General features: G+C 36.0%; 2 protein-coding genes across 2 annotated transcripts in view; one reads left to right on the top strand and one right to left on the bottom strand.

Moving 5' to 3' along the window:
* LOC136809840 (thyrotropin receptor-like) overlaps positions 1 to 19,725 on the top strand; it is a 133,425-nt gene that overhangs the window by 59,909 nt on the left and 53,791 nt on the right. The window lies entirely within an intron of this gene.
* On the bottom strand, positions 100 to 2,522 carry LOC136809843 (pleckstrin homology domain-containing family M member 2-like). The gene is made up of 5 exons (XM_067066400.1): positions 2,433 to 2,522; positions 2,065 to 2,131; positions 1,009 to 1,127; positions 570 to 679; positions 100 to 342 (listed from the first exon to the last, which is right to left on the bottom strand). The coding sequence occupies exons 2-5, from the start codon at positions 2,128 to 2,130 to the stop codon at positions 131 to 133; spliced, it is 507 nt and encodes a 168-aa protein (XP_066922501.1). The 5' UTR covers position 2,131; positions 2,433 to 2,522; the 3' UTR covers positions 100 to 130.

Raw genomic sequence — 19,725 nt, 5'->3', positions numbered from 1 at the left:
ATAGTGTGGTGTCGACCTAGACGTGGGCCGGCATCGCATTATTACAAAGGTTTTATGTCTGAGACGGGAAATTGGTGCACAATCTTGAAACCTTGGTGAATTATGCAGAATTTTGAGACGGAAAAGCATCTTATACTTCGCTGAAACTGAAATCCATTTGAGACAAAAAAACTTTTAACACTGGGAAACAAGACACGATAATACAAAAAAGTCTTACCTCTTCGTCTCTTAGTATAGAGAAATTTTTGTAAAAATTTTTGACTTGTTTCTTCTCAACCAGAATCATTCGTAAATAACTATCCATTGAATTTTCCACAAACGTCAAATATAACCAAATATAACCTAGTGAACAAGAAAGAAGCTATTCCGTTAAAATTTTTAATTGTAGGTTTTACAACACTAGGATGGTTTTGCAAAACCACCAAGTTAGAAGAGAAATTCCTGCTAATATTTATTGTTGAACCTTCTAAACACAATTAATTTCAGCCAGACCACTTTAAACGCTAGAAATATTCTCTTTACGAATCCCCATTAAAAAAATTGTTGAAGAAAAACTAATGAATACTAACCTTTATGAAGTTCCGTAGAGACTACAGGGTGCTTTTCAATGATTTCCAGCACTGAGCTATGGACAACCTTCTTGACCAATGGCCAGTAACCTTTCTTTGAATCTTTCAGTCTAGTAAGTAAACAAGTTCTACTTTTAAATTTGCATATTTCGAACCCCAGTCCCAGAGGCCAGAAGGAGGTCAAAACATTCCACAGGGAGTTTGAAAAAGACGGAATCCCATGGAAGGGATTGTGTATTTTCTGTAGTTTTGTAACTTCAAAGGGTTTTTTGTCACAAGTCAAAATACATTTGACACTTTTGAGGCGATTTTGTAGTGTGTTGTACTGTTTTAGTAGTAGGTAATCAAAGGGCTCAGTATTTTCCAGCGAAAATTTAGGGACCATCATTTTCAAAATACAGTAGCCATAAAATGAAAAAAACAAATTGATTTAACTTACCCAAATGAAAAAGCCATATCTAAATAGTTTAATAGGTTTCGAAAGTGAGGATTGTGCTTGGTGATTTCAAACACTTTCTTTGGATGGATAGCTATGGAATCTGCATTTTGATGTTGAAGCTAAGAAAATATTAATGGAAAATTGTGTTTGTAACAATAAAATTGATTAGTCATCTGGATAGAATTCTAATATTACAATTACTATAAGATGTTGTACGATGGGGAGCGGTCATGCACAAGTTGGCTTTAAATCATTTGTTCCTTTATTCTTCTTTATAAAACAGAAGATAGGAAGTATAATGAAGTCAGATGCACTGAAGAAAACTAGCGACTAACGCAATGATAATCTGTGATAATCTGTAATTCAAAACACCAAAACTACACTGTGGAAAAAAAAAACAGGACTAAAAAATAACAATAGTATAACAGAGAATAAATGACAAAAGAACAAGACAGAAAAGGAAGAGATAAACTGAAGACCTAAGTCTGAGATCAGGTGCGGTACAGGACCGAATCATGGATTGAAAATTATAGATTTCTTGCCTTTAGCAGTTAACTAATAGAATCTAGTCGTATTAAGTGACCCTATCTTTCCTTTTTTTTCTTAATGAGTGACGAAAAACTAGGAAAGAGTAGCCAAGATTAGACAAACTTACAGTACGTATGTAAGCAATTATCTGAAGTCTCACAGTCAATTTAAAGAATTATGTCGTTTTGATTTGACCAGACTAGAAGGTCACTCTGTGATTTAGAAATTATAAATAAATAATGGTTCTGAGATGAAAAGAGGAACGCCAAAACGCAATATAGTTTAGAAGTATGAACTCTTCAACTATTCAAAATGGAAATATAGAGAACAAAACCAACAAAACAAAGGGAGAAAACAAATCACAATAAATATCTGAAATGAAGATTCACAAAGAGGCTAACAGGCTTGTTGGAAATAATATGATGAAGTCGAGACCCATCAAAGTAAACAAATAATGACCTGAAACGACCTCATGGAAGAATGTAACTCAATATGAGTCAAGGTGAAAAGAAGAAGAAGTATATTTACGTTTTTAACAGACAGAGAGACACCTCTGAGAATATCATCTTTGAACAATCCTGCTTGTTGATCCATACTGAAATAAAAAAAGCAAAGTGATTTTTAAATGAACAAGACTGACCAAAGCAAAAGTAGGGTGATTAGAAAAACCGCACCCCTAGAATTTTTGACCTGACTTTTTTCTGTATATCGTATGGCCATGAAATCTTCAAGAGTTTTACCCTAGTAGATTTGGGTTTATATTTCTGGAAATATCGTTTTTTCATGAATCACTCTGTAATAAAATTACGTGATCTGGATTATTTACTACTTCAGAAAAATAAATGTTCTTTATAACAAATTAGCACGAAGGAGTTGATGTACAAGTCGGGACTTACCTTTTTTAATATTTTTGTCAAATTTTAGAATTGAATGTTATTTTATTAATTCTTCTTCTTTTTCATATTTCTGAAGCCATTGTATCTAAAGAAAAGGAGAAATTGATAGGATTCTGTCAGGATTGAATTACAGTTAAATCTGTAATAAGAAAATATGTGCACGTTATTCTGCGTTATTTTGAATTTTTGGTTTACACTTTGGCTTTTAAATTATAGAAAGTCAGACAAATTCAAAAAGTAATATCTTCAGATTTTACATGTTCATAAATTAGGCTTATAATTATTACTAGAAAAGACTCTAAATAAATTGTTTTTAAAATTAAAATAAAACTCCTTGTTGTTATGAAGAGATAATGATAAAGCCATTTTACGGGGTGAGATGTAATAACAGTTTGAATCTAACAAATACTTGAGCAGAAAAAAACTACATGACTCAAAAAGCGTAAGTTGGTCTGGATGTGATGCTGACAATCTTGTCCAATTCGGCCTCCCTTCTTTAGAGATAGGAATGATTTGATGATGGGAATCAGATATATTAAAAACTTCTTTGGCTGTAACAATCATAGCCAAAAGGTTGTAGATTTTTCAAAAATCTATGAAAAAAGCCTAGACAGGAGAGCCGTCCTGTATTTTTATAATCTGATATACAGGACAGGTTTGAGCTATGAGGCAGATTGCTGCCTCAAAACATGTACAGTGGGAAATTTGAACTTAGTGCTGTCCTCACTTACTAAAATTGAAACCAACATTTGGAGCTTGTGTTTATTTCTAAGAGAGTGTGACCAGTGAAAGAATGACAAAATTTGTTTGGTTGTGTTTTAAACCGTCATGTTAGGATTTGGAAATTTCAAACTCTCACCCCAAACCATATTATTCATTTTTTCATCAGTATATAAAAGAATAAATCATAGCCTGGATCTCCAGGCTATATTTTACCAGTGATGATGATAGGGGAAAGGGTAGATACTTTTCAAAGTTAGACTTTTAATTTTTATTTTTTAGGAAAAGTTCTAATTTAAAAACTTTCAACCAGAACCCAGAGCCAATAGCAATATTATTTCATTAGATAAAAGAGATTATCATAATGCATGACAAGTCCAGAAGCTGAATCCACTCAACATTGAAGGAAATAATTGTTTGCAAAGTCTCTTGAGCCTCCAGGCCTTCTTTGGTCTGAGATTGAAGATTCAACAAGTTTCCCTCTTCAACTTTTTTGGGAAGACTAATTCAAACCATATTTGAAAAGGTTCGTAGTCGTTTAGGAGAATGCTCGACAGACTCTGAATAACAAATTAGTCCAGGTTACATACATTACTTTCCCTCAGCCAGTACAAACATAGATAAATTATCTTGTCCCTAGGTAACAGTTGTGTTGTAATAGACAGATCAATGAGATAACGTTAATCTTTAAAAAAATTCTGCTGGAGTAACTAGTTATATTCAAAAGACCATCGCGTTCTCCCAAACGACTATTATAAACTCCTCTTTGAGTTATCTGGTGCACCTGTGTGGCCAAGGTTTAACTATTTTCAGTCATTTGGAGATCCAAAAGCCTTTAGGACTGAAGTCACAAGGATTCCTAACAAACTTGTTGAAATTATCTGCCAAATAACCCCCTGCTTGCAAAAGTAATAGAAATTGTATTCATTTGGGGAATTTCCTAAGTATGAAAAAGCTGCTTTTATTAGCATTTTGGGGAATTTTTGAAAAGTCTAAAAACTTGTGTCCACACTTTCCACATTGTAGGCATAAGAAACATAGTACCATGAGTAATTCTGACCTTCCTATATTATTCTTTTCTTTAAAGATGGTTGACAAAATTAGAAAGGGTTGTTCACTTTAAACAAAATCACAGTATACATAATCTTAGCGTCGGGAAACCTGATAACATATCACAATATCTTCAAGCTTAAAATTTTCATCTTTATCTTCGAATTGAAGAAACCTATCTGCAGGGACTTAATTCTACAACGTCAATTACGCCAATTATACAGCCAATTTGATTGACTTCAAAATATGCCATTTTTGCCCTGGTTGCCAATTATTTTGCATTTGATTGACAAAAATTTGGCAAGTGTGGCAAATTTGAGTACCATAAATGCCAAATAAAAAAGATGTGGTGAATCTGGCATTCTTGGCATTTTTGGAATTTATATACTACCTCAAAACTACTTGAATATCGCGTTTTTATGACCCTTCGAAAGCCTTTTAAGCTAAATGGGTTGCATCGGGCATGCCCATGATAAGCACTTCTAAGGGCAAAATTTCCCACCCTAACCATACTCGAAAAGTTATTGTAAAATAAGTTTGCATCTGATCTAATTAACCGTATCTAGTACCCGAGAGGTGCATTATTGAATTTCACAAAAATTAACGTCTTTGGGTGGTCCTTTAATTTTTGCTGACGTCAGCAATTACGTCATTTTTCTTAATTTTTCAAAAAGCCTTCCTCAATAACTTTCTTTGGCTTCTTTTTCAGATATGGGTTGTAATGTTTTTCTAAACGAGCATGAAAAATGCTTTCCAACGGTATGTAACAGGACATACTTTGGAGAAAAAGAAATTCAATTTAGCCTGGGAACCTGTTCTGGTCTGTAAAATACACAAACAGGTGCCAATTTTTTGGGTGTGAGATTTAAATCCATTTTTGACTCCTAAAACTACAATTGTGCAAAGTCTCATGCTTGTACGCCTTTGTGCACAATTTTTAAACAATTAGACCGCACTAACATGGGGCTTGTTGATATCTGGCCTGTATTTTCACTTACTGTTAAAATCTCTTTGACAATAAATTTGTTTTGATAACTCCACCAAGTTTATCAATCATACTTTCTGTCATAACATGTCACGATAACTTTCACTGATAGCGCGCCCTTTTTAACTTTTTGTTTTATTCAGAATGACCGGACGCCGAATGGAGAATTAGAGAACCCCTGCCGCCCAACCGCCTATCGCCCAATGGGATTATAACAAATAGCGAAAGTGTAACTTGTCGCGCGAGTGACGTCAAACGCTCCATTGTTTTGGCACTAATTTGGTCTTATTCGTTCCGGACACTCGCGCGTGTTCCACTACGGATTTTTTTCATATTTGGATTTAAAAGTCTACTCAGTGCAAAAGAGAAATCGTGTATTTTTTAATACGCGGTTCATTAAACTCAAATCAAATGACAAATTATGTTTTGATAACTCCACCAAGTTTATCAATCATACTTTCTGTCATAACATGTCACGATTACTTTCACTGATAGCACGCCCTTTCTAATTTTTTTGTTTTCATTCAAAATGACGTCAAATGCTCCATCGTTTTCCCACTAATTTGGCCTTCTTCGTTCCAGACATTCGCGTGTGTTCCACTACGGATTTTTTTCTCTTTTCAAGCACATAATTAGAGGTTTATTATTCACTTGCAAGTTTTAAAACTTTACATTTAAACAAAGCAAAGAATTGGTTTGGCCTGACCTGGCTGTAATCCAGTTTGCAGAGTATGGCAAAGCTACATGAGGAAAAATTCGGAAATACCAAGTTCCACACTGGGCCGTTCGTAAAAAATCCCTTAGTTCCCGTCATTCCAACCATCAAAAAGTGGGTTGGTCGGTCGGTCAGTCGGGCGAAAAATATTTTCTGTTTGAACGAAACAGTCCAAGAGGGCGGAATTTTCCTTGGAAAAGGGTGGTAAACAAACGTTTGATCGCCCTAAGCCTCTTTTTCGCTTCACAAAAGCTCCGCTTTTTTGTTTTGATGCTTCCATATGGTCCGCAATGAAAAATCGGACTTGAAAATCGGGAAAATTGGGAAAAATCGGGAATTAAGGTAGGGTGGACAGGACAAAATTTTCCCCTCAATTTTAAAAAACCAAACTAATTTCATTTGAAAGTCCTTACCTTTGTGAGAAAAATGAGGGGTCATTTATTAAAATTGGTTAAGTATTCCCAAAGTTATTCCATTTTCAAAACACAAAAAAATCACCTTTTCAAAGAATCGCCTCCTTACACCACGCCAGCAAGAAATAATTTTCGGAAGCACCAAAATCGCGCCAAAAATGGCGGATGAAATCTAGTCTTCTGTGTGGCGGGGTGTGGGGAGTTTTGCCGGTGTGGTCTGAAAATCGGCCTGATGACTGTTAAACTTTAGCTTATCGCTAATGAGCTGGAAATGATAGCTAAAAACAAATTTCACCACTAGAAAGCTGAAATCCTCAGCTTTCAGATGGTGTATGGTGCTTAAATAAAAAATCTGCAATCTTGTTAAAAAATCGCAATTTATTCTTATTTTTCGAAATTCCAGACGGCCTGTAGATTTTCAAATAAAGCAGGTTGTGATAGATTGTAGCCTAATCTTACCCTGGGTTTACTAAAAAAACCGTGATTGAAAAGATGAACCAGCTCAATAGCGACAGTCATTTGTTTCAATGTGGGTCGAGAATTTTCCGTTTGGCGTCGAAAAACATGAATATCTTTGGAAAGAAAATAGATACCTTGATGCAGTTTTTTTTACTTGTTTCCCTGATAATTCCTGATTGATTTAAAAAAAAGAATGAACACATTTGGATGATTTATAGGTAAGTACTAATGCCTTGAAGTTCATTTTTGTAAATTCTTCCTCGTTCCACGCAAAAAATCCCGACGAGTGCGCACCCTAATAGACCTTTTCGCCTTTCCATCCGCCATATTGAATTGTATGCAAAAATTATGGTGGCCGAATTGCCGTGGTGAAATTCCCTTAGAAAGTATGCAAAACATATGCAAAAAGAAAGTATTAAATAAAAACTTGTATGCATAATTTGCATTATATTAAAGTGTAATCTTGTAGAAAAAAGATTAAATTTGCTTCTCTTGAAAACTAAAAACAATTATATTCACTCATCTCTTAGAACAAGCACTTCAAAAGACCATAACATTAGACAGAATCTCAAACTGAAAAATCACCCGCGAAAGTAAAAAACAATCCTTATTTGGCTGACGGCAAATTATTCTCCTGGGAATAGAGCCGCCAAATGATCAAATCAAAACATTGATAAAGTGTGACGTCATAATTACTGCTTTCAGTTTGCGTGTTTTGAAAGTTTGATGTGTGTACTCCGTCTTCGTGGAATTTTTTAATGGCATGAAAACAGAATATGCAATGTCTTTAAGAACAAATTCCTAAAAGGCTTTTGTTGTTCTGTAAATATTTCCTTTTGGATTAAGAAATTCCATCTTTTATTGTTCTAATGATTATAATATTTATTTATAAGATGCTTTGTTGTCTTTTTAATCTTTGTGTAAACTTGCATATGTTTTGCATACATTTCAACTAAATCCAACCACAGCATTTTCGTTCCTGTATTTTTGCATACAATTCAAGATGGCGGACGGAAAGGCGAAAAGGTCTATTAAGGGGTTTTGAATTGTTTTTTTTGGACGAGATTAGAGTTTGCTCTTTCTCTCAAAAAAGAAAACAAGGAGGGTGATGGTGAAGTTTCAGCTCTCAGGAAAAATGGTTTCCGACTCTCCGACTCTAATTTTTCAGTAGAAATCACGGTCGGTCGGGCAGTATAGACCTAACTCTTCATACAAAAATTACGGGAAACGCATGTTTGGACTTTGTACCCTATGCTGCACTCAAGCACTTAAGCCAAAGTCCCGCAAAGGCGGGACAAAAATCAGTTTTTGAAGTTTGCAAAAAAACGCCACATAGAAGATCTTTCAAATTCAGTATGTGAATAGAGCAGTAAAAAATACAACTTTTCTATTTTTCCTTTTTTTTGCAAAAGTTCTAGGAATGAAAATAAAGGGATAATGATGATTGAATACTATGTAATACTATCCATTGATGTCCCGTGGCACTATCGTAAAGCTAGAATCGCTTCGCGTACTCTTCGCTTGAGAAAATGATTGACAGATTGAAGTTTTCACCCGCGCAGGAGTTCGCGGAGCGTTCTCGGCTCAATCCTTGGACCGCGCTAAAAATGGTAGACTGAGCTGTGATAGATCATTTCGATGGAAGTTGTTGGAATGTTTACAAGGCTCTTGACAGAAAATCGTTTGTTTTATTGTCAATGATGACAGTGCGGTTATTAATTTTGTTAGATCTGACAAATTGATGTTTGTAAATACACTTTATAGTTTTGATTCCCATTGAAGAATCATATTCTGGTTTTCATGTTATTAGTTGCTTTTTTAGAGCTTTAGGTCTACACTGTCGGGTGACGGGAACCAAACAATTTTTTACGAACGGCTCTGGAAGACGCACCTGATTAAAATTTTTTTCCGAAAAAGGTGCACAGAACTTCACCCAAAACGGCAAATAATTGCTAAAATTAGCTGCACTTGAGGGAAAAATAGCTGAATTCTGCACTTGAGGTTAAAAAACTGTCTGAACATGCACCTGGAAAATCTCAAATTTTGCCAAGTTGTGCACTCGCGATCTCGACTACTCGAGCAAACGCCACACTCTGCAAACTGGAACTACTGTAATGTGAACTACCTAAAACATAGCAATATAAAATGGAAATTTTTTTTAAAAATCAACAAACATATTCAAAGACATGAATAAGAAAAAGGAACCTGCCAAAACCTGCAAGAATCGTAGATGAAGAAACCGAAAGTTTTTTTTTCAAAATAAAATCGGCTTGTCTTATGACTTTCATGCATTGAAAAGCAAAGAAGAGATTTTTTATTTTTACCATCTGTGGGGGTGGTGGGGCGCGGCGGAAGATATTCACCTCCCGCCCGGACTACTTTCTTGAATTTTCGTATTCATGATAACGCACGTGAAGTGTGAAGCATGGCGAATACTCTCAGGTGCCAAATAAATTAGGTTTTTTAGAGTAAAACAACTTTCCTTTTGGTAGCTGGGAATTTTTTCAAAAATTAATAAACGGGAGGGGGGGGGTTGAAAAAAAATCGAAAAATTGACAAGCGGGGGGGGGGGGACGTTTATTCGGCACCTGGGAGTACTACCGTAAGTATCACAGCGCGAATAAATTTGTTAATATTTTCTCTTTTGAGATCTTCTGACAAATCGTTGTCAATGTTTTGTTTTTTTATGCAGAGATCCATTTATCAACCATGAAGCCCGTCTTGTTTTCCGATGAAGCTTCTCGCAAATATAACACACACGATGCTCTTTAGATTAGTAGTGTCTGCAAACATCACTTTGGCTTCTTCCATCTTTTCGTCTTTAACTACCGATGGTATCATTTTGATGTCTTTGGGAAGTATCCGAAAAAAGTTTGTTCAATCCTGGCTCACCATTTCTGAAGATTTGGAAGAGAACCAGCACCACAAAGATAGCGTCTGCATGCAACAGCTGAAAAACTGCCGTCTAAGACGAGGGGGAGCATCGGAAAAACTCGCCTTGTGTTGTACCTTCTACAGATGAGAAAGCTTGATTGTTCCCTGGAATGAAAAATCTTGAGGCAGCAGGTAACAATTCTTACATACGTACGTCAACATTGGTGGGCAGATATACTTGATGTTATGAAGCATACTTTTCGCTTCAGGGAATTGAATGCATGAATTGCCGGGATGAATTGATCTGTATCAACGAGGAGTCTTGAGGAGTAGTGTATCAGTCTCTTGCCCCTAAAAGATATTTTCATGTTATTCACTGCTGTTTCACTGCCAGCTGGTAGTCGAGTGCACAAATTGTACAGTGCACAATTGTAGGGAACCTACACTGTTCAGAATGTCCGGTTTAATGGTGATGACAACTTCTCCTACTATTATTCGTAGAACTTCTCCAATACCGATCAGACGGACACCGGAATCTTTGTCAAGTGCGTCGATTATTGGTTCTAAAATATTTCATGACCATCATTTTTTTTACGTATCTTTATATAATAATAGCCGTACGTGTCCGAAGCCTTTTTTGCAGCGTTTTCAGAAGATTTGTTGTTGGAAAAAAGTTTGATGCATGTTACGAGCTCGTCTTTTGTAAAAGGAGAAGTGGAAATGTCAAGCTCAGCAGAAATTTGAGTTAAGGGAAGCGCTTCTGCATTAAGAAGTAAGAACAGGTGTTTTACCGAGTAGAGATCTAAAATGATTTAGCCAGTTGTCCCTTCGTTTCTCTGGAGAGCCTCCTTTCCAGCTGAATAGAGGGGTGGTCTTTTCGTCCGGTTAGTTCATTTATTATCTTCCATGCAGTATGTTGGTTCGATACATGAAGGTTGGAAATAGAGTCTATTTTACCTTGAATGAACAATTTTTCGGCATTAAGGTAGGCATCGTCTAGACGTTTTTGAGCATGAAGTAAAAGTTTAGAAGATCGTCTTGTAGGGCGTTTTTGGTGTTTTAGTTTTACCTCTACAAGTTCCATACGTGCATCAATAACAAGATAGTTTTCAAATAGCTGCTTATTTTTTTACTTTTTGCTTCTTTGGTAAGATGTAGTAATCCCGTAGTAATGAAGTAATCAGAGCAATACGCAAGGAAACGCTTTGTTGTTTCTACATAATTACTTCGACAACACATTCTCACACTTATTTCTACCATATGTGTAAACATCCGTCAATCCACCATATGTGTAGATACGGTAAATGCTTAATATAAAGACTTATGCGCATGCGTAATTTTAAACCACATGCAGTTAATTCCCGTGATAAACGAAGGCGAATGAATCGGTAGAGGTGGTACAGTCACTTTCGGTCGGGGTTGTGGACGGCAAAATATGTCGTTTCGTTCTTTGATAGTTAGGGTTAGGGCTAGGGTATGAAATAAGGGATGTTTACATATCTACACATATGGTAGAAATAAGTGCGAGATTGGCCTGGCATAAGGGGTCGATTGTGTCTGTAAAGCTATGTCTAAGTTTGTGGTCCTGAAGATGACTGAAACCAACCCTTAATCGGTTAAGAAGAACCAAGCCATCGCTTGTCAGCAACTCTGAAAACTGAGTTAGCGCTAGGTCTAAAAAAATTCACGAATCGTTTGCTTGAATGCTGAAATAGAAAGATTCCGCATATTTCCGTCCAGGTTATTTCATTCATATTATGCAAAAGGGGGAAAAAGTTTTACAAAATGGTGCCTCAAATAGAGGCTATATCCTCCGCCCTGCCCTACTTCCCTCCTCCACTCTCTGGGGAAGAGGAAGAATTTAAAGATAAGCAGGCTCAAAGCCATTGATTATATTTTATAAAAATATACAATAGTCTTCGACTTAAACGCCCGTTTGCCAGGCCTTCAAGACCTAGCTCAAGATAATTATTTTCTGTATGTTCCTCTGAACCATCCAGTTATCACAAGACAAGCATCATATTGAACTGACTCTAATTTTTCAGAAAAGGTTGAATTACCAGGACGATCATACACAATATCTCCATTACAATACCGGCCGTAATATTTGAGAAAAAAGGGAAATTCCCACAAAATACTAGTAGCCACAACCGATTTGGAAGCGCTCTAACTTAGGTTGGAAGGGTAGAGTTTTAACACGAGACTTAAGACCTTAGGATCCAAAAGTTTAAGAATGGTCCAATATGGCTCAGAATATAGCCTGGAAGTCTATAAACCCCACCCAAATTGAAATATTTATTCGATTAAATCTAACAAATAGCTCAAAAGCCACTTTCTCGCCCGAACTTTTAAATGCTAAAAACGAAGAATTAAAACCAAAATTCTCAATATATTTTGACCGATAATGTAGATAGGAACCCGGGGGAAAGGGGTACTAGGGTTAGCGGATGAGAGGTATGTCCGGACGGGACCTCCGAAAACCGACCCTTAGAGAGACTGCTTATTGCCGAAAAGGTGACTCTTAGAGAGACTTTTTTGAAAAGTTTTCATCCATTTTAGAAAAAAATCATACCCTTAGAGAGACTTTTTTACAATTTTTTTCTCTCGAAATCAAAAACTTTCCTAAAAAATTGTGAATTTACTGACCCTTAGAGAGACTAATTTAAAACTTTCTGATTTTTCCGACCTTTAGAAAGACTTTGAAAGGTAAAAACCCGACCCTTACCGTACACACATACCCAGCACTTTTTTAATATCTTTATCAAGATGATCAAGTATGAGAACAGGTTGTTCTTGATGAACTTGATGAGCAGTGGCTGCGTTGTTAAAATAAACTTCTGGAGGATCAGATGGATTTCTCCTATCCGTGTGAAGTACACTTTAACAGCCTGTTTAGATGGATCAGGGTTGAAAGACATTTCCCATATTGATCCGACTCGCTAAACTTCTGCATTCGCTGTTTGAACAGCGAATACTTTTCTTAATACTTAATTTTTCCAGTGGGAAGGGTTTTCAGTGGGTCTATGAGAAGGGGGTTTGCGAATATGATCTAGGATAAGTAAGGGATAATATTGATGAGTCATCGGCAAAATGGAAATAATTCCTACTGGGAGGTCGCTAATATATATCAGAAAGAATTGGGGTCCTAGAAGCCTTGAGGTACACCCGGCCAAGACGTCATCACAAGATGTCATCCCAACCACGTGCTTTGTTGGATGTAAGGACGCGTAAGGGCTAAGATTTTTGCTTCATCAAGAGCAATATTGTTTATGTATTACAAGATTTGAAGTTTCCTTCTCCACGGAGAGCGAATGTACTTTTATGTGTACAATTTCGTTTTTTTTACACTTTATTTTACACAGGTCGGGCTGTTTCTTGCGCTAACTATACAGATGAGTTCAAACTAATGTGAGTTTATAACTGATGTGGGCTTATAACTAATGTTGACCTGGATTCAGGAATGGCTACCTACGTAGGGGGCTACTAGAACACCGTCTTCAATCTACATGGTTGAATCAAGGTAGATCATCGAACTTCTTGAGATAACGTTGAGATGCTCTACTTTCTCATTTATCATCTTCTTAGGGAGAACGTCAGATGAGATGGAATTTTTATAAGATACTTTAATAATTGGTCATTTGAAGTAATAACAAAACAGCCGTAATGACGGCTGCAAACTCCAGCAATTGTCATGGGTCAGCCTTTCTTAATATATCTAACATAAAATTTAAAAGAGTACTAGTATAATCCTAGTAAGTGCGAGCGCAAACGCAAACCAAATCGGGAAATCATCGGGAAATCGAACCCGACTATCGCGATTGATCGGGTTTACGCACAATTACAAATGAAAAAAACTGATTTTAACCCTTTAAAAGCCAATGTCGTATATATCAGACATGGGCTATGTAGGAGGGTGAAGCCCTCTTGTAATGCCAAGTTTGAGTTATAAATCCTCATTCTTGGAATTAAATTGGGCTTTATGTTCAAGCAAAAAAAAATCATTTGAAAGTGAGTCTTTTCAGCGAGATTTTAAGCTAAAAAGTCAAAAAAATGCAAAAATTTGACAAAAATACACTTTTTTAAGATTTTGACCGTTTTGGTCCTGATTTACTTGATTCTGTCCTCCAGTTTTGATTTGAAGTTTTACCACTGGGCACTCTTTCTTTAGTTTCCCTTACCTACCCTATTATTATTGCTATCGTTATCGTTGTTATTTATCACATACAGTCCGCCGGTGGTACCAGGGATATGTTATAGCGGAGCTGGATAACGCACATTTAAAAAAGCCTTGTTCTATCTCTGTCCTAGCCTGGGAATCCAAGCGTTAAACTTTTTTCACAGTCTAGTTTATGATATTTTTGCTGCTGGTTTAACGCTTGGCGCAGGTAACTCGCCTGCAGGGAGATTTTTCCCTGCAATGCAGGTTCGGCCTGATTGGCCAGCTTTCGGCGTATTACTTAGCAGTAATCTCTGTCAGTAGATCTCTGTCCCTGACATTAAAATTTGATATGAAATTTAACTTTTTTAATTAAAAACTCGTGAAATTTGGATTTCCTCTTAGCCAATGATTCTGCTACTGCATTTATCGTTCACGATTAAAAACTTTTAATTATCAAGAGGGTCTGTAAAACATGGTGAATGACAATTTAAAAAAATGAAAAACATTGTTTTCATTAGTAAAGTTATAAGAAGTTTCTTCTCTAAGATTATAAATAGTACTTTTTCATTTGAAATACCGCGCTACACCGCGGGGTGCCTCACTTTCTAACTGATATTTTCAGATAGCAAGTCGTTATGTCTGCTTATGGAAAAAATTTAAAGTCAATTGAAACAATATTTGTCAAAATATTTACATCCGAAATTTTTAAAGAGAAATCATGAATGCTTCTCAAATTCATAACACACGCTGATAAAAATAAATTTCATTTACAAGGAAGCTTTTGGAGCTTTCTACAAATATTATTTTGATGAAAAGCGGGAACATCATAGCAAAATATGTGCAAACGTACTGCATGAATACTTTCTCTACTTCATTTTTCTTATAAAAACAGAACATTCAAGGGGACAGAGATGGATTTCTATTATCAACAGTTTACAATAGAAAAGACAAAGAAGCAATCCGCTAAGGAATTCTCGTCCTTCATCCAGCTCCGCTATAACATATCCCTGGTGGTACTAGGTTTGTGAGGTGACGGGTATGTCCGAGCAAAAAATCGAAAATCGACCCTTAGAGAGAGGAAAAATTGTCGATTTTAGAGAGACTTTTCACAAAATCTTTAGCGATTTTCACTCGATTTTTGTCCAAATTTTGGAAAATCGCGACCCTTTGAGAGAAGAAATTTTGAACTTCGTGATTTTTAGACCCTTGAAGAGACTCAATTTTCTTTTTAATGATTGTTGTACCCCTTTGATCCTTTAAGAGACTTTCGAGGGTGTAAAAAAGGGACCTTATGGTTCGCACATACCCGGCACCCATTTTGCCTAAGTACCCTCCCCCCTGGCATACAGTGTAAAAGCAAACTACTTACAAGTCTAAAGTTGGCATTTCGACATTGGACCAACTTACAGCACACAAAGATAAGCTCCCGTGGGCAAAGGTACCTCTTAAAGATAACACGGGCATTTAAAATTTTGAAGATTTTCTTTCATATTTCCGTAACTGTCACCTTAAGGGCTCTGACCATAGTCCAAAAATTGATTTTGGTATTTGAACGTATAAAAGTTATATTTCAGGTTCCTTAACACTTTTAACAAAGAATTGCCTTTATAAATTGCTTTTTAATCGAATCCCTTAAGAGTAATTAAGAATTTAATTGCAAAAATGACGTTATGAACTTTAAAAAGATGTTAATAATATGTTGCATCACCCTCTTTTACAAAAAGTGCTTAGTTTTAATGGGTAATTAACTTTTTTGTTTCAAAATTTCTTTACACTGTCCGCAAAGAATTGAACTATTTTAAATTTTGCGGAAAATTTTTCTAAACCGATGTGTCAAAAGTTATGACTGTTTTTTTAAGCAAAATCCAGATGAAAAATTGATGAAAAACCACTATTTTGAAGATTTCGAGACAAAGAAGCATTTACAAAAATTTTCCACAAAAATTTTTATTGTTCGGTAAAAGATACACCATCTACTGCGAAAATTTTTTCAAAATGTTTTTTCTTCGCCGAAACTAAGCTCTTTAAAGTTGAAATACTCTTCCTCGCAAAAGTCTTCATTTTCTTCTTCGTCAAATTTTTTCAATGCAATTTTTGAATTTTCAGATTCAGGAATAGTTTGTCTAACAGAAAATGTATAACATGCCATAGTTTTGTTGGTTACACCAGTCAGAAAACACATTTTAAACACGGCAATTATGAAAAACTCACTATGGTCAGAGCCCTTAAAGGAAGATAGCTCAAAATTTAACTTAGTCTTTCCTTCTTTTCAATTGATCTGAAAAGTTTAGATTTTAACAAATCTTGTTTTCTCAAAAACTCAATTTGACTGTCTGTGTACAATTTTTTTTTTGAAAAATTTGATAAAGATATTTATGCGAGAAGACTCTTTTCTAAAAGCAAATTTTTTCGTGACATCCAAAAAGTCATCTGACCCCGATTGTCATGGATTAAAAAAATAAAAATTCATGTTTATGATTCATGCGGTACCTATGGTCAATACAAAATTCTAATGGTAAACTCCTTATTATCATTAAGAATTTTATTTTATTTTAAGGACCGATAAATTTTTGTCGTCCAGACTCAGCTGATCTTATTTTTTCTCTCACTTTGATCCTCATGTTCTAATTGGCTTGGTTTTTCAGGCATTAAACTTGATTTTTACTACCTTATCGGCACTTTTTACGCCGGCTAATAGGAGTAAAACAATGGATAATTTTCGTATTCGAATCATGTCTAAAATCCTTTAAATTGAGAAATAATGATAAACAATTAACGCCGTTTCTAGGTTAAAATTGCAAAATCTTGGCCCTTTTAACACCGGTCCTTATTACGCCACGAGCCCAAAAATAACGCCAATAAGGGCCGGTGTAAACAGGGACGATAAGGTACAGCGATTCTAAGCTCAGCATTGAATACAAATTACTCTTATTTTTTGACGATTTTGAGCCTTATTGTTCTTATAAAAAAGGGCATATGATTTTTATCATTGGGGAAGAAAATACGAGGGAGGAGTTAATGGGGGAGTTGATGGTACCACTCAGTTTGTTATGAAAAAATGCTGACACGAATGAATTAAATACCAAGAGACGCTGATAAGAAAAATATTGGTCTAGACTATTCTATCACTGTTCAAAAATCAACCTCAAACCAAAACTCTCGAGATTTCTTTTTACGAATTCATGTGACTCATCATTGATATGTTAGATAAGAAAGGGTTTATCTATTCCGCAAACACAACTTTGGAATATCTTAAATTTCGTACGCAGGACAGCTTGAACCACTTTTTGATTTGACGGATAGACATGATACAGGGATACAAACGATAGATTTATAAAGCCCGAAGGGCTAGATGTCGGGCTTGAAGCCATCGCAGGCAAAAAACGTGAATATCGGAAAAAATATTGTTCCTATTGTTTTCGAAAACGCGCGAAGCTTCTGATTGGTCAATCGTTGAAATTCTATCGTAATGCCACGTGACTTAGGTAGGATTTCCTACCTAACCACGGCACACTTTTCAGCAAAAGTTTTACATCTAGCCTTTCGGGCTTTATAAATCTATGGTATGGCATATCCTGGGAATCTATGTTTACAGCCTCGTGTCACAGACCCTCCAAATAACCATCCCCGCTGGATTATAGAATTTCGATCCTCTTTGGGATTTCCATGTAAATTTTCTCCCCCACTGTGGGGAAAGGTCTATCGGGACTGTAGGACATGAGTTTACATGTTTAATTCCTTGAAAAGCTAACACAGATGATGGAGATCGATCAACCATATTCTGATTGATTCGGGCTACTATGGTTGAAGAATGCCATGTCTGTTCGAACCAGACCTCGAAACCTTGAGCTAATAGGTTAAGTTTAAAAAAAAATTGTTACGACTACTGTTAAACTCTTAAAAAATTTAAAAAGACTTTCTTTGCAGTAAGCTGGCACCACATAACTTACTCTTAGGTGCCTAAATTAAACGACTCCCCCGTTCGGTAATCTTCCGATCATTTTTCCAGCCCTGTACCCCCGGCTCGGACCTTATTAGAATGAGGTGTTCTACTAATTTTCAAAATATTTACTATTGCCGAAAAGAAGAGCCCCTATTTTGTCTGAATGGCCTAGTTTTAGTCTCTAATTATCTTATTTTGGGGACATTACAGACGTAAAATTTCTAACCCCCCCCCCAGCAATTTAATTACTTCCCTCTTATTTCAATGACGTTTTTGTAAGATCGGTTGAAAAATGAAGCAATTCCATTGGTCGAAATTGACTTAACGGATGAAAAAAGTAGAACTTTCTTCAACTTTTTTTTTCTTCGCGCAAAACTTTTTTATGACGTAATCTTTTCTTAAGGCAAAAAAGGTTATGAAAAAAAATATCGCTCATTTCGCGCGAAAGTGGAGAGAAGAATAATAGAAGTTCGAATAAGCGAGAGTTTACTAAAATGAATTCGGATAAAAAGCGCACCCCGAGAGTCGTCTAACGTAAATCTTCAGTATAGATGTATGCTTGCTTCGGTTCTTCTTTGTTTTTATGCATCTTAAGAAATTAGTAGTTTTTAGGTTAAAAAAGGGAAAGACCTCTATAGATATACTTCCTATAAGAAACTTTTTTCGCTAGAGGATGAGCAGAAGCCTACCAAAATTGTCGTGCTTGCATATATTTTTGATACGGGTGCGCAAAAATACCAACTTTGCCTCCCAGTTTGCCCCTATCTATTTGGTTGATACACACAGCAAAATTTTAATATGAGGATGGGGGTAAGTGAACGGTGTGACGGTATTTTCTGTCGGTGTTTTGATGTTCGAAAAAAGATGACGTTGTTTCGGCGTCGGAAGAGCCACGCGTGGCATTAAAAGAGTTTTAACAACAAGCAGAAGGCGTCGGTATATTTTGGTGATGTTAACCTCCGTATCACTCCACTTATGCGAAACTAGCTGGGTCGTTTTTAGTGATTAGTAGTACGCGTTTTTGAATAAAAAATCCCTGGCTGAATGTAGAAACGCATAATTCAAAGCAGTATGTTATTGTCCGTCAGAGGGATAGTAAAGGAGGAAAATATATACAGTGTGCACAGAGTGTACAGCCGTAATGGTATACGGAAAACAAGCAACATACTGATTGGACCTACCTGATGATGAGAATCAGATTAAAAATAGGACAAATAGCAAGAGAGTAAGAAAGTGTAGTGAGCAGCTTGAATAGATTACCGTGAGTATCACAGCTCAAATTAAAATTGAACAGTATAGTATAGTTAAAGTCGTATGACTTTTAGTCGTAGATACTGGGGTGAATACATATTTTAGCGTGATTTCCCTATTGACGATAAAAGGTGATTTTCCCCAAAATTTTCCCCAAAAAATTATTTTTCCAAAAATCGGGCTCCATCAGAATTTAAATATCAAAATCGTTATACAAATAAATCAGAAGAAAATACCACGCCAATCTCGAAAAATGCTCATTTTCCCTAAAAATGACATAAGGGAATTTCCCCAAATAAGAAAATCCGACTTTTATAGCCAAAAAGAAATTCCAAAAAAACTGCATCAGCCACTTTTTAGAGAGCTTTGCCCTTCCATATCTTTATGTATAAAATCAGAAAAAACTAAAAAACCAATTTCACACGAAGTCCAAAACACCCGATTTTTAGGCACTTTCTGGCCCAAATTTGCCCCCAAATCTTTTTTTCGAAAATTGGACTCCCTCACTTTTTGAAAATCACCATTTTGCATCACTGTGCAAAAAATCACGAAAAACTAATGAGCAAATCCCGAGAAAAGCTGGCAACAGACAAACGGACGGACGGACGAACGAATGAATGAACGAACATCGGTTAATTTAAAGGACCTCCACCCACCGGGGTAGGTCCAAAAATTGATAGTAGAGTTTCGCGAAAACCGCCAAACTTTACCAACTTTAAAAAAT

The sequence above is a fragment of the Clytia hemisphaerica genome, unplaced genomic scaffold, assembly GCF_902728285.1.
Source record: "Clytia hemisphaerica strain Z4C2 unplaced genomic scaffold, Clytia hemisphaerica genome assembly, whole genome shotgun sequence".
In the NCBI taxonomy this organism is placed as follows: domain Eukaryota; kingdom Metazoa; phylum Cnidaria; class Hydrozoa; order Leptothecata; family Clytiidae; genus Clytia; species Clytia hemisphaerica.
Note: the sequence above shows the minus strand (reverse complement) of the source record. Positions and strands in the feature narration are given on the sequence as shown.

Coding starts and splice junctions, on each gene's coding strand:
- LOC136809843 (XM_067066400.1), bottom strand. CDS start 2,130: ATGGATCAACAAGCAGGATTGTTCAAAGATGATATTCTCAGAGGTGTC. Junction 1,128..2,064: donor TCTCTCTGTCTGTTAAAAAC/GTAAATATACTT, acceptor ATATTTTCTTAG/CTTCAACATCAAAATGCAGA. Junction 343..569: donor CTCTACGGAACTTCATAAAG/GTTAGTATTCAT, acceptor CTTGTTCACTAG/GTTATATTTGGTTATATTTG.